The 14926-nt window shown below is 44.5% G+C and overlaps 1 protein-coding gene across 1 annotated transcript in view; it reads left to right on the plus strand.

Moving 5' to 3' along the window:
• Nucleotides 1-746: 746 nt before the first annotated feature.
• The window catches only part of myom2a (myomesin 2a), a gene marked incomplete in the record, with an annotated part of 94686 nt that continues 80506 nt past the window's right edge, over nt 747-14926 (plus strand). Inside the window, 4 exon segments of the mRNA XM_037689996.1 lie at nt 747-833; nt 1612-1744; nt 10571-10663; nt 12286-12421. Coding sequence (XP_037545924.1) covers nt 1638-1744; nt 10571-10663; nt 12286-12421 — 336 coding nt within the window.

Here is a 14926-nt window from a genome sequence, read left to right on the forward strand (position 1 = left end):
TGCTGTTCATCGGAGCTGCTGCTGTTCATCAGAGCTGCTGCTGTTCAAACAAGTGGGAGGTTTTCTGACATTTACTAAGCTACATTTTATCCAATTGTTTTCTTGTGCATTTATTTTACTCTATGTATTCCCGTGTGAACACAAATAGCAGCAGGAGCTCTTGTTCAGGATGAAGCAGGGGTATCACAGGACTTGCTGTTAAAAATAACCGCACCACAGCCTGCAAGTGTTGAGCCAAGGAGGACAGGTTGTCTCAAGAAACCTAAAAAGGTCTCACTGAGCTCCGAGTGTGGGAACCTGCCACAAAATAATCTTAAAAGTTGTTTCTAATTTCTGCTGAAATGGATATTGTTGACATATAAAAGTTAGATGTTTTTTTTACCAATCTTCTAAAATGTAACAAAAAAAGTTCTGCCAATATAAATAAGTATTCAATTTAAAAATGTTTTCACAAATAAAGAATTGTTTGAAAATGGAGAAAATGATAGATTTATTTCAGTTACCGTACTTTTTTCTGAATACAGACATCTCTTCTTCAGTCCTGCTTTCATTTGAGTCTTAAAGTCCTAAAGTTTGATAAAGGCAGCCAAAAACAGACCTTTGTGTAATTTATTTTGCAGGTGAAGATTACATCTTTTCATTTACAAACTGCAGAATGAGAATGAAGTTTAGGGCTAAATTCTATATATAGTCTTCAGTGCGTCCATACATGGGGTGGAAGGAGAACAGCATTCCTCTGAGGAGAGGGTAATATTTTTGTTGCCATCAGCAAGTGCTTCCCAAGCGGCATCAGGCTGGTCTGCCACCGCTTTGCACTGTTTTAATCTCTTGGGGTGAGTAGCTTTTTTATTATTTGCTGAGTAGTTGGTTAATTTTATTGGATATGCATCTTTGTTTAACTGGAAGTTTGGTGTTGGAAGTTAAGCTGTCAAGCTTATGGTGAGATATTTAGCTAAAATAAACTGCCCTACATGTCTCTTGTGTGAGAAGACCAGAGTAGCAGCAGTCTAATCTGCTGGAGCAGAAGATCTGTAGATACCAGGCTCTTAAGAGGTTGCTGACGTTCTTCTCCTGATTTATGTCGGCTAAACTGACTTTGATAAGAATATTACCATGTTGGTTTATTGTACTGTAGTGAATGAAGTGACTGCTTTACATTTGAGCCTTGCCTCATTTAAAACAACCTTTGGAGTTGGATTAATCTGATTTCAGGCTGCTTTTAACGTGATAGGAATGTGAGGTCCCGGTAATAACCGTTGTCTCCATGTCTCTAATTGTGGAATCAGCAGAGTAATGTAGGGTATGTGCACTTGAACTCTGTAATGTTACAAAAGAAAAATAAAAGGAGAGGCAAACTTTAGAAGACATTTAAGTTACTCAATGTCATTTAGTGTTTTAGTAATTAAGCAAAATAACCATTATATCGTAAAAATGTTCCTAAAAGCCACACCAGTGACTTTGTTGACGTATGGTCACAATTAGTAATTTGACATGTTATGAACTGATAATCTTGCATATTCTCTAACAGAAATAGTAAAAGTGAAAACCTATATTGACTTTTCTAACTTGATTTTTACACGTTTGTTGTCCCCCCTCCCCTGGTGCTCACAGTCAGGTCTCCTTGAAGTGTTCCCATCATGGCCTCCAATGTCATACCTTGGTATAAGAAGAAGCAAGTGACCCAAGTTAAAAGTGATTATGCTTATCATCACAGTAAACATGTTGTCCAGCAGCAGACAGAAAGGTATGGATGTGGCATGGCCCTGCTGCTTTGAAAAGCGCTGCTGCTTTGCCAGAAAAACAAATGTGTCACACCAACTGCCGAGGAGCACATCTGCTGCCATTCAGATTCCTGCCCTAAAAGTGTCTACTTCCTGCTACATGCCCATTGGTCCTCAATAAATCACCTCATTACAAAGTGACGGTCACAAACAATGACTGACTGACTGGCCCAAAAACTATTATTGAGGTTATGTGGAATCCAGTGGTGTAATCTACATTTTTGTAGTGGGTATACCGCGGTAAAGTTTTACGTTGAACACCGTTGAAGCTACGGAGCATGAATGTCCAACGTAAAACTAACTTTACCGTGGTCGGTCTGTATACTGTGCTTAGAAACCAAAGTACTGGTTAGTATAATGAAATCATTAATTTATTTAGATTTTTAAGCATATTGAACATTTCCAAATTTCTCAGTTTATATTTGAATAAATGAACAACAAACTTTGTACAACAGCTGGCTTTGTATTAAAAACATGTTATAGAATTTATAAAACTATCAAAGCAAGCATGTTCAAGTATTAAGTAGTAAGTACAGAATTATTAATTATACAATAATTTGCTGAATAAGCAAATATAATAAACAAGCGCTGCATACTGATAGATTGTTACGGAAGCATTAAACTGCTGTTTAACATATCAATGGCACATGCCCAATGATATGTCATGTATCACTGGGTCCTTTTAAGTACATATACTGAAATTCTTAAGTTTTTCTAGTGGGTATACTCCGTATACTCACGTATCACGTAGAGTACACCACTGGTTGAATCCCTTTCAGACAGTTATAAGTGCTAAATGGACTGTTTTTTCATTCATTCAACCTTTATTTAAACAGATAAATCACATTGAGCCTCAAAGACTCATTTACAAGTGAGACCTGTTTGGACAGACACAAACTGGTTAACTGGACACATGTAGAAGTTGGAGGTGAAAAAAATTTCTATCAGACTTTTTTTTCTGCCTGAGAAAAATACCCTCTAACATTAAAAAACACCTCGCACAAACAAGCACATATTTACGTAGACATTCTGCAAACGGAGACGAGAGCAGTCAGCAATGTTCATAGATGCTCTCGAGGTCACTGTAATCAGTCAATGACCTCCGGTGAGATCCATTAACATTCTCGAGGTATGTCGAGGAATGGCCAAGGATAACATCTATGAGAATCCAAGAGTCCTGAAATGATGACACAAAGTTTATTCCGCTGGTACAGCTGGACTGTACTTAATATAACACTTTTCTATCTAATCCAAACACTCAAAGCTCTTTACAACACAATCTTTGCCCTCATTTCTCCATTCATACAGCACTCTACTAGATCTATACAAAGACTAATCAGTGCTTTAGATCACATTCATACACCATGTCGGAGCCAATGAGGGGTTCAGTGTCTTGCCCAGGGACACTTCAGCATGTGACTGTGGTAGAATCAAACCCCCAACTCTCCCATTGGAAGATGACTGCTCTAACCACTCAGCCACAGCTGCCCATAAGGATACATGATGATGTATTTTGAAAATTTATTTGATTAATCTTAAGAAAAAACTTTTTCTTTGAGTCACAGCTTAAACTGATTGTGAATCACAGACATCACAAAGGCCAATTTTATGATTTTTATATATTTTTGGAATTTAAAGATGGTTAAAGTATTGTTGGGTGTTGCTTCCATCGTGTTGCCTTTATCTTTTATTTTATTACAGTTTAAACTTGATTAAACAGCTGTGTCTCTGGTAAAGAAGTGATTTAAGAGACCGTCGGTATGTGCTTGTTGAGTACAAAATGAAGCTCTCCGAACTCCTCCCATGCCGGAGTTTTTGCCTCAGCGACCACCTGAGCTGCATGTCGCTTGGACTGCCAGTACCCATCAGCTGCTTCCAGGGTCCCACAGGCCAAAAAGGCCCGATAGGACTCCTTCTTCAGCCTGACAGCATCCCTCACCGCCGGTGTCCACCACCGGGTTCGAGGGTTGCCGTCGCGACAGACACCGACAACCTTGCGGCCGCAGCTCCGGTAAGCCGCCTCAACAATAGAGGCACGGAACATGGCCCACTCGGACTCAATGTCCCCCACCTCCCCCAGAACATGTTCGAAGTTCTCCCTGAGGTGGAAGTTAAAGCTCCGTCTCCCAGGAGACTCTGCCAGACATTTCCAGCAAGCCCTCACAATACGTTTGGGCCTGCCAGGTCTGACCGGCATCTTCCCCCACCATTGGAGCCAACTCACCACCAGGTAGTGATCAGTGGACAGCTCTGCCCCTCTCTTCACCCAAGTGTCCAAGACATGTGGCCGTAGATCAGATGAGACAACGACAATGTCGATCATCAAACTGCGGCCTAGGGTGTCCTGGTGCCAAGAGCACATATGGACACCCTTATGCTTGAACATGGTGTTTGTTATGGACAATCCATGATGAACACGGAAGTCCAACAACAGAACACCACTCGGGTTCAGATCGGGGGGCCATTCCTCCCAACCACACCCTTCCAGGTCTCACCGTCATTGCCCATGTGAGCATTGAAGTCCCCCCAGCAGAACAAGGGAGTCCCCAGGAGGTGCACTTTCCAGTACCCCCTCCAAGGACTCCAAAAAGGGTGGATAATCTGAACTGCCGTTTGGTGCATAAGCACAAACAACAGTCAGAACCCGTCCCCCACACATAGGTGGAGGGATGCCACCCTCTCATTCACCGGGGTGAACTCTAACACACAGGAAACAAGATGGGGAGCAATAAGTATGCCCACTCCTGCTCGGCGCCTCTCACCAGGGGCAACTCCAGAGTGGAAGAGTGTCCAACCCCTCTCAAGGAAACTGGTTCCAGACCCAGAGGGTAGTGCTTAGAGGTGAGTTCGACTATTTCTAGCCGGAACCTTTCAACCTCACACACCAGCTCAGGCTCCTTCCCCACCAGTGAGGTGACATTCCACATCCCAATAGCCAGCTTCTGTATCTGAGGATCAGACCGCCAGTGTCCCCGCCCTCGGCCACCACCCATCCCACATTACACCCGACCCCTTTAGCCCCTCCCACAGGTGGTGAGCCCATGGGAAGGGGGACCCACATCTCCTCTTCGGGCTGTGCCCGACCGAGCTCCATGGGTAAAAGCCTGGCCACCAGGCGCTCGCCCGCATGTCCCACCTCCAGGCCTGGCTCCAGAGTGGGAACTGCTGATAAAAAAAACGTAATTTCCAGAGATCCTAACGGAGAGGAAAACACTGGGTTTTACTCCCGCTATTTTCTGGTTCAGAAAAAAATAGGAGGGATGAGACCCATTCTCGATCTGTCCATGTTCAGCAAATCGATCATGGAGAGACAAATCCACTTGCTGACAATCAACCAGCTGCTGTAGAATGTTCACCAGAATGACTGGTTCACCTCCATAGATCTGAAGGACACATAATTCCACATTCCCATCATCCTGAAACACAGATTCTGCATTTCTCCTTCCAGGGGATCCCATATCAGTACAACCGTCTGCCGTTCGGTTACTCTCTCGCCCCACGCACGTTCTCCAAATGCGTGGAGATGGCTCTGCAGCCATTAAACATGGCGGGAATGAGAATCCTCTTTTATCTGGACGGTCTGCTTTTATTAACTCGGTCCAGACAGGAAGCAGCCGTGCAGACCAAAGCTCTAGCGGTACACCTGCTAAATCTGGGTTTTTCTATAAACTGGGAAAAAAGTTCTGTTCTCCCATCCCAGATGATTGTTTAGCTGGGAGTGGAGCTTAACTCAACCACGATGAGAGCCCGATTATCAAAACTGAGAGCTGACGTTCTGTTAGCTCAGCTCCGCCATGTCCAACCCCGCAGCGTCGTGACAGCTCTGTCTGTCATGCAGCTCCTGGGGATGATATCAGCAGCTCACATTTTGTTCCACTGGGCCTGCTTCACATGAGACGCCTTCAGAGATGGTTCGCCCACCTGCGCATAGATTGTATGCGCCAGAAGAGACAGATGATCTCTGTCCCCCCTCCGTGGGAGCCGATCTGAATCACTGGGGAAACCCCCTCATCCTGTCAGAGGGAGTCCCCATCAGCAGGTCTACATCACACGTCTCAGTGTTGATGGATGCATCCCTGTCAGGTTGGGGAGGAACATGTCTGTCCCAGGCGGTGGGAGCACAGTGGCCAGACCACATGTCCCTTCACATAAATGTGCTGGAGCATCTCACAGTCTGGAAAGTGACTCAGCATTTTGCTCCTCTGCTGCGGGATCAGCATGTTCTGATCCACACAGACAACAGAGTGGCAGCAGCCTACATAAACCATCAGGGATGCGTGCACTCAGCTCAGCCGTTACACGTCGTGAGACAGCTGCTGTGCTGGGCACACAAAAAAACTGCTCTCCATTAGAGCAGTGTACATTCCCGGCATCCTTAACAGAGAAGTGGACATCAAGTCGAGGGGCGGTCCTCACCACGGGAACTGGAGCCTCCATCTCGAGCTGATCTCTCAGATCTGGAGCAGCTTCGGCCGTGCAGCAGTGGATCTGTTCGCCACATGGGAGAACGCCCAGTGTCAGCTATGGTTCTCACTGAGCCCATGGGATGATCCACCGTCAGGGGTGGACACCTTTGCTCACAGCCCATGGCTAAAAATGCTCCTTTATGCTTTCCCTCCAGTTCCGCTGATCCCATGGATCCTGGATCGAGTTTGGGAGGAAGAGCTGTCGGTCATTCTCGTAGCTTCCAAGTGCAAAATTGCCCCGTGGTTCCCAAACCTACAGCAACTGGTGTCAGGCCGGCCGTGGAAACTGTTGTGGAGGGAGGATGTGCTCCTCCAGGCAGGAGGAGCTATCAGGAGCTACCCAGAAATAGGTCAGCACCTCTGGGTTTGGCTACTGAACGGATCCGCTTAGAAAAGCTGGGCCTCCCACAGGATGTGGTACGTACGATCAAGGGTGCACGAGTCACTTCCACCACAGCGTTATATACATCAAAGTGGACAGCTTTTCAGCGCTGGTGCGCAGAGAAAGGCGTGGAGGCCATCTCATGTCCGTTAGGCGGCATACTGTCATTTCTGCAGCAGCTGATGGACAGAAAATTAGCTTTCAGCACAATTAAAATTTATGCTGCAGCTATCTCTTCCTGTCATGAGGGTTTCGGTGACAGAACAGTCTTTAACCACCCACTGATAAGGCGTTTTCTGAAAGGTGTACGGAGACAAAGACCTGTGTCACGTCCACTATCCCCACAGTGGGATTTAGCGATGGTTCTGTGTGCACTGGTTAAAGCTCCTTTTGAGCCTTTAGATCAGGTTTCACTTAAATTTCTGTCGTTAAAAACAGCCCTGCTGTTAGCTCTGACATTTTCAAAGAGAGTGAGTGATTTATCTGCTCTCTGTTGCTCTCTCATGTCTCAGAATTCAAGCCAATGGCAGCTCAGCTGTGCTGCGTCCTAATCCTGCTTTTACTCCTAAAAACATCACAAGCTCATTTAGATTGAGTGATAACCTTGGATGGGTTTTATCCTCCTCCTCATAATTCTGAGAAGGAAGCCACATCTCACCTCCTCTATCTCGTGCGTGCGCTCTCGTGTTACGTAGCGTGCACAGCGCTGCTCTCAGCTGCACTGCGCCGCTCTCAGCTGCACTGCACCGCTCTCAGCTACACTGTGCCGCTCTCAGTGTCTGTTCCTGCATTACAGGGACAGCTCTGCAGGACATCCTCTATCCATTCAGCACCTTTCACACTGGTTGTGTGAGGCTATTTCTGAGGCTTATAGTTCCTCTGGGCTGGATCCTCCAGAGAACCTCAGAGCTCATTCCACCAGACGGATTTCATTCTCCACAGCTCTGCATGGAGGGATGACAGTGGAGGATATTTGCACGGCGGCTTCTTGGTCATCCCCGTGCTCATTTATTCGTTTTTAGCTATGTGATGTTTCCACTTTCTCCATGACCCATTCTGTTCTCAGGGTTCTGGCAGAATAATTATTAGTTTTTCATGGAGCCTCAATTTGAGCTCACACCTGCCTGCATGCAGACGCAGTGCGAGACATTTATTATCAGTCACAGTTCATGACTGCTGATGTAATTAATCTGTTCATCCTGAGGAGTTGTTGGTCTGCTCTGCTCATCGTTACACTGTTACAACTTGTAACCTCCGTTGTTCCTATTTACAGCAGCAGGTCTGTTATTCCAGCCCTTTTTTCACCAGAGATCATTCGTTTCTCTGGTGCGCTGTTGCGCATGGAGCGCGTTATTATGCATAGAGAAGGCTGAGTGATGAAATGTGTTTTGTGCGAGCAGGTGCTTCATGTTTGTGTCTGGATGGACACAGTGAGACATAGACTACATCCTGCTTCGCCTTTAACCCACTAGCGATAGTCTTGAAGGGCGAAGCCTATACGAAATAGAACGTTGGTTACGTACTGTAACCCCAGATTCTGAGTATAGGTGTAGCCCTTTAAGCTCTGGGCCTCATTGGTTCCTAAATGGCTGAAGAAAAAACGCTATTTGGGAGCCGATTGTCCGATCTCACCGTAATTTATATGGACCGGGGGTGGGGCCCACACAGCCAGTGGGTGTGGACTAAAGTTTTCAGTGCTGCACTGCGCGCGAAGGGATAAACCCACTAACAACAGCCTTAAAGGGCTGCGCCTATACTCATAGAATCTGGGGTTACAGTACGTAACCAATGTTTTCTCCAGATAACAGGTTCATTAGTTTATTTTGATTTAGGAAAAATTGTTTTCTTCTGAGAACTAGAAATGATTACAGAAGTGTATTTTTTTTGGGGGGGTGGGGTTCAGAAATCTGGGCAGTCATGTCGGCAACTTGTTCAAGCTGAACATGTCACATCAAAGAGGATCCATCTTTAATCAGCGTATTGCTGTTATAAATAATTTACAAATGTTTTTTTTAAAGCTTGTTTTCTTTGGATGATATATTAAACAAAGCTCATAAGCTGCTAATACACATCTCCAGCAGTCACTATGCAAGAGGGTACACACTGGACAGGTCCCAAGTCCTTACAGCAGGGCTATTCAACTGATCAGGCCCACAGGTGAACTCAGTTTGGCCCACCAAAGGGTTCATTTTTAAATAAAACTATATTTTAAACCATAAAACAAACTTACTTCATGACAGTAACTGCTGCATGTCCGGCCCCTGAGCTTTTGGCTTTGAGTAACTGTGGCCTCCTGAGCAATTTAGTTGAACAGCCCTGCCTTCCAGGGACATAGCGACAAATGAGACAGACAACCAATTACATTCTCTCCCACCTAGTGCCAATTTAGAGTTATAAATTAATCTAACAAGCACAGTTTGTGTCAGTGGTAGAAAACTGATGTACAAGGAGTACTGAAGTATAAATAGGAGTCGATCCGGTGACCTTTGCATTGAAAGGCGATGGCTCTTACCACTGTTTCATGCTGCCCTAAATTAAGCTAGTTTATTTTTATTTATTTTTAAAATCCAATAAAAACACAGTGGTTATTAAGACAATTTGATCATAACTTGTGATCTTGAGAAAATCACATCACAACTAATACCAGCTGACATGACCAACTCAGCTTCCATACTTTAGTCTTTTACAATAAGCTTGAATATTTTAGTGAAACCATCCAGAGAATATCTGTTAGCATTTTTATTTCATTTCAATTCAGCTTATTTATATAGCGCCAAGTTACAACAGAAGTCATCTTGGGACACTGAACAGAAACATTAATATACATAACAAGTAAGCTAACAACATTGTTTATCTGAGGAGCAGACTGCTTTGAGTTTGAAGCCCCCAGTATACTCCCGCGTACATCCATACGCGGAAGTACGCACGTACCCCCACAGGGCATGTCTGTGCAAAGCGCACTTTTTACGACCGCGTGCGTACGCGTACTCTGTGTCGCACAATAAACTGTCCGGCGACGGACTGTTTTGTATGTAACACCATTGTATTAAATTCCCCTTCTTCATCCCTGATCTGGCCTTTTCTTTTGTTTTTTTGCCAAGAGGCAGTGATCTCTTCCTCCTCTGTTGACGCCATGACTGAAATGGAGAGAAATGAAGGAATTTGTCACGAGCGAATTAAACTCAGTCCCAGCGTGGCTGTGGGAGGGTCTGGAGACTTCCTGTTGGGCTGGTCTGATGTGTGGGCTGCAGGACCAGCGCTCTCTGTTGTTTTTTTTGTTTTTTTAGAGCTTTTTATTAACATATAAACACAGAACACCGCTGTGACTGGGGCTGTCATCTTTCGGGTTTTTTTTCCTCGACATGTCACTCAGTCCAGTAGGCATGTCAGCAAATGACCAATAGGCAACCTCAATTTGTCCCGAAGCCGCTCAGGGTGTACGCTTGAGCATGAAGTCTGATCCCTCCGCGTACGTACGCGGGAGTATACTGGGGTCTTAACTCCATCACAGACTCTCATCTTGAACAAGCATGAAGGCAACAGTGGAAAGGAAAAACTCCCTCATGATGAAGAAACCTCCAGCAGAACCAGGCTGAGGACAAGCAGCCATCTGCTTCCATTATATTTAAAAAATAATATTAATAATGTTATACATTTGAAATAATTTTCTGAAAAAGTAAATAAAGAAATCTGCAGAAATCTTTGAAGTGAAAATACTTTCAGACATTTTTAATTTGCAAAGCAGATTCTTATGATTGGATGTCTTAAAACACCCATTTTATTACTTAACCACAGCATGCTTATATGAATTAAATTTGAGCCAATAGGAAATGCTCTGGTGGATCTTAGTCTTAACAGCTGACAGCTTCTGAAAAATCTAAACCTAAAATTTGTACATCAATATTTTGTTTGAAAGCTTCTCATGGCTGCTCCCTCAACAGGAAATCCAGCTCTAAGTCAGCTAGCCAGGTGCAGGCTCAGGCCACTGAGGCTATGGCAGAACCAGCCTATACCGTACCAGTGTTCCGGCAGAGGTGAGTTCTCACTGACTGTGTGTTTACTATTCTACCTTTACTCAGCCAACCAAGATGTGTTTAAGACGTTTAAATGTCCTCATAAAAAAGTTAATTCATTAAAAAAATTATTGACTGGAGGAACTTGTATGTCAGATTAACCTATGGCTTCCACTCAGCGTTATGATAGTTTGATTGTATATACAGTGAGGAAAATAAGTATTTGAACACCCTGTGACTTTGCAAGTTCTCTCACTTAGAAATCATGGAGGGGTTTGAAATTTTTAGAAGCACCTGTTTGAGGTGGTTAGCTGCATGAAGACACCTGTCCACCCCACACAGTCAGTAAGACTCCAACTACTAACATGGCAAAGACCAAAGAGCTGTCCAAAGACACCAGAGACTAAACTGTAGACCTCCACAAGGCTGGAAAGATCTACGGGGCAACTGCCAAGCAGCTTGGTGAAAAAAGATCAACTGTTGGAGCAACTATTAGAAAATGGAAGAATCTAAACATGACTGTCAATCTCCCTCGGACTGGGGCTCCATGCAAGATCTCACCTGGTGGCGTATCAATGATCCTAAGAAAGGTGAGGAATCAGCCCAGAACTACACGGAGGAGCTGGTCCATGACCTGAAGAGAGCTGGTACCACTGTTTCCATGGTTACTGTGGGTAATACACTAAGACGTCATAGTTTAAAATCATGCATGGCACGAAGGTTCCCCTGCTTAAATCAGCACACGTCCAGGCCCGTCTGAAGTTTGACCAGGACCATGTGGATGATCCAGAGGAGTCATGGGAGAAAGTTCTGTGGTCACATGAGACCAGAATAGAACTTTTTGGTCTTAATTCCACTCAACGTGTTTGGAGGATGAAGAATGATGAGTACCATCCCAAAAACACCATCCCTACTATGAAGCATGGGGGTGGAAGCATCATGCTTTGGGGTGTTCTTCTGCACATGGGACAGGACGACTGCACTGTATTAAGGGGAGGATGACCGGGGCCATGTATCGAGAGATGTTGGGGAACAACCTCCGTCCCTCAGTGAGAGCATTGAAGATGGGTCATGGCTGGGTCTTCCAACATGACGATGACCTGAAGCTCACAGCCAGGAGAACCAAGGAGTGGCTCCGTAAGAAGCAGATCAAGGTTCTGGAGTGGTCCAGCCAGTCTCCAGACCTAAACCCTGTAGAAAATCTTTGGAGGGAGCTCAAACTCTGTTTCTCAGTGACAGACCAGAAACCTGGTGATCTAGAGAAGATCTGTGGAGGAACAGTCCAGAATCTGCTGCAGTGAACCTGGTGAAGAACTACAGGAAACCTTTGACCTCTGTCACTGCAAATAAAGATACTGTACCAAATATTAACTTTGATGTTCACAGGTGTTCAAATACTTATTTGCAGCAGTAACACACAAATAAATTATTAAAAAATCATACTTTGTGATTTCTGGATTTTATTTTATTTTTTAAGGTTATGTCTCTCACAGTGGACATGCACGTAAGATGAAAATTTCAGACCCTCCATGATTTCTAAGTGGGAGAACTTGCAAAGTGGCAGGGTGGTCAAATACGTATTTTCTTCACTGTAAGTACAAATAATGTACATTAATATATAAACATTCTGTATGTGTTATCAGGACTGCTGAGGAAACTGAGGAGTACCAGAGAGTGACCACAAATGTTGGAAAAGGACTAGCTGTTATTCAGGAGGAGCTTCACAGGATGAGGATGGCAACCAAAGCTCAAGTGGACAGTATTGCTATCCAAAAAGAGGTCGGTAGTTAAACACTACCCTTAAAGAAATGCATTATTAATGTTGGGCAGCACGGTGGCACAACTGGTAGAGCTGCTGCCTCTCAGCGAGCAGGTCCCTGGTTCAAACCCCGGTCCGGGGGCCTTTCTGGGTGGAGTTTGCATGTTCTCTCCGTGCATGCGTGGGTTTTCTCCGGGTGCTCCGGTTTCCTCCCACAGACCAAAAACATGCATGTTAGGCTGATCGGTAACTCTAAATTGTCCCTAGGTGTGAGTGAGAGAGTGAATGGCTGTTTGTCTCGTTTGTCTCTATGTGGCCCTGTGATGGACTGGAGACCTGTCCAGGGTGTCCCCCGCCCCTCGCACAGTGATTGCTGGACATGGGCACCGGCGACCCCCGTGACCCAAAATGGAATAAGCGGGTAAAGAAAATGGATGGATGGAAGGATCTGATCAGCTGGTTTCTCAACACAATTAATAAAAATTTCTCAACGAGAAAACAGGGCGCAGGGGAACCCTGATGCCCTGAAGGGACACATGACACGTACATAATTGGATTATGACAATAGGAATATCTTCTTTTTGGAATCGGCGAGTACTTGGGATATCAACAAATTAGGAAGACGTAGGCAGCAGTTTTTGTTAATGGTAAGGCTGCCTGCCTATGTGAAGGATTGTACTGTGCTTCAAGCGCTCAGACTCAGATGCTTTGCGAGCCTAGAACTCGCTGGCATGAAGAAATCGACCTTGGAGAAGGCTACAAGCACGGACCGGCTGTTTGGATTCACCATTGAGTGCACCAGCAGAACTATGAAGGCAAACATGAAATCAGTAGAGTTATTCTGTCCCAAAACAATTGTTGTTTATCTGAATATGGCTTCCCTGCTAGGCCTTGGATAAATTTGCTCAAATTGCTCCTGGAGGATGAGTAAAACATGAAGCTATGCTCCTGCTACTCCCCCCCCCCCCCCCCCCCCCCCCACCAACCCTTATCCGAGCTGAGCCAGCTGATAGCCACTGTTCCATCTTATGAGGACTATGGAACTTTCTGACATTCTCTATCACTGTCATTAATCAGCTAACAAACAAGCAGCAGCTTCAGCTACCAGAGAGACTGACGTTACGTTTTCTCTCTTGGAAACAGAACAAATGTCGGATATTGTAGAGACTCACCTGCCAACACATGACAAGTTGGGAGTGAGATATGTTGTATCTGCTGCTGCTCCTTGATCCTCCTCGTGACTCCAACATGTTTACATTTATCTCTGTGGTTCTCCCGTGTCATGTCGTCACGTTTCAAAGCTGCATGTTGCGCAGTTTTCATCTTTGTGTAGCGTCAAGTGCTCCCACACTGTTGAAGACTTGGGTTGAACAGTTTTCTCTGCATCGGTCATTTGTAAAACGTATTTAATTTCCTTTGAAAACACTGCCTCTGCTCTGCTTCCGCCTTCCTCCTCGCTCTGTTCAACTCGCGCTGCAGAGTTTTTTTTTTTCAAACTTTATTCAGTCAGCCAGCATTGACAATGCTCTGCAGCCGAATAAAATGGCTCTGCAGCAGTAATCAATCAAAGGGTACTGACTCCTTGGTTCAATTCTGAGTTACGTACTTTAAAGCAGGCATCTAGAAACCAGGAGAGAAAATGGCGTGTTGAAGATGTAGAAGTTAATGTTGAAGAATTTTATTTAACTTGGAAAGATAGTCTTCTAACATATAAAAAAGCTCTCCATAAAGCTAGAACTTTATATTACTCATCTTTAATACAGGAGAATAAAAATAACCCTAGGTTTCTGTTTAGAACTATTGCTAGACTAATTAAAAGTCCCATTTCTGTTGAACCATGTATCCCTACAACTATAAGTAGTGATGACTTCATGAGATTCTTTATAAATAAAATTATTTCAATTAGAGAGAAAATTCAAACCATCCTTCCTTCTACTATCTCTAGTCCCCTGTCAAATGAGGCAACTTTAAAAATTTCACTAGAGCCTGATTTATGTTTGGACAGTCGTTGTCCTGTTGAGCTCTGAATTGTCAAAAATAATAACCTCATCCAAACCATCCACATGCCTGCTAGATCCCATCCCAACCAGACTGTTTAAAGAGGTATTTCCCCTAATTAATGTCCACATTTTGGATCTACTTAATTTGTCTTTAATGGATGGTTATGTACCATCCATTAAAGTTTAAAAGCCACTGGGACGTTATGTTTAGAAAATAAAGGTCTCAGTTTCTCTGATACTCCCTCAACATATGGAATGACCACTGGTCTGGGTCTGGGTTCCTCCTTTTCACCTGATGGCTGACTGGAGTCCTGTTTGGGTTTCTTCTCTGCTTTCAGGAAGGCCCAGTTAGGATATCCACATTGCTCTAGAGCCTGTCTTGTGTGGGATTTCTCCTTCTGCCTGGCTCCCGAGCTAGTGGGGATGCTGTCTGCTCTGTGGTACAGAGTCCTGATGACTCCTAACTTGTGCTCCAAAGGGTGATGGGAGTCAAACTGCAAATACTGGTCTGTGTGGGTGGGTTTG

This window comes from Nematolebias whitei, chromosome 16, assembly GCF_014905685.2.
Source record: "Nematolebias whitei isolate Nwh7 chromosome 16, NemWhi1, whole genome shotgun sequence".
Classification (NCBI taxonomy): Eukaryota; Metazoa; Chordata; class Actinopteri; order Cyprinodontiformes; family Rivulidae; genus Nematolebias; species Nematolebias whitei.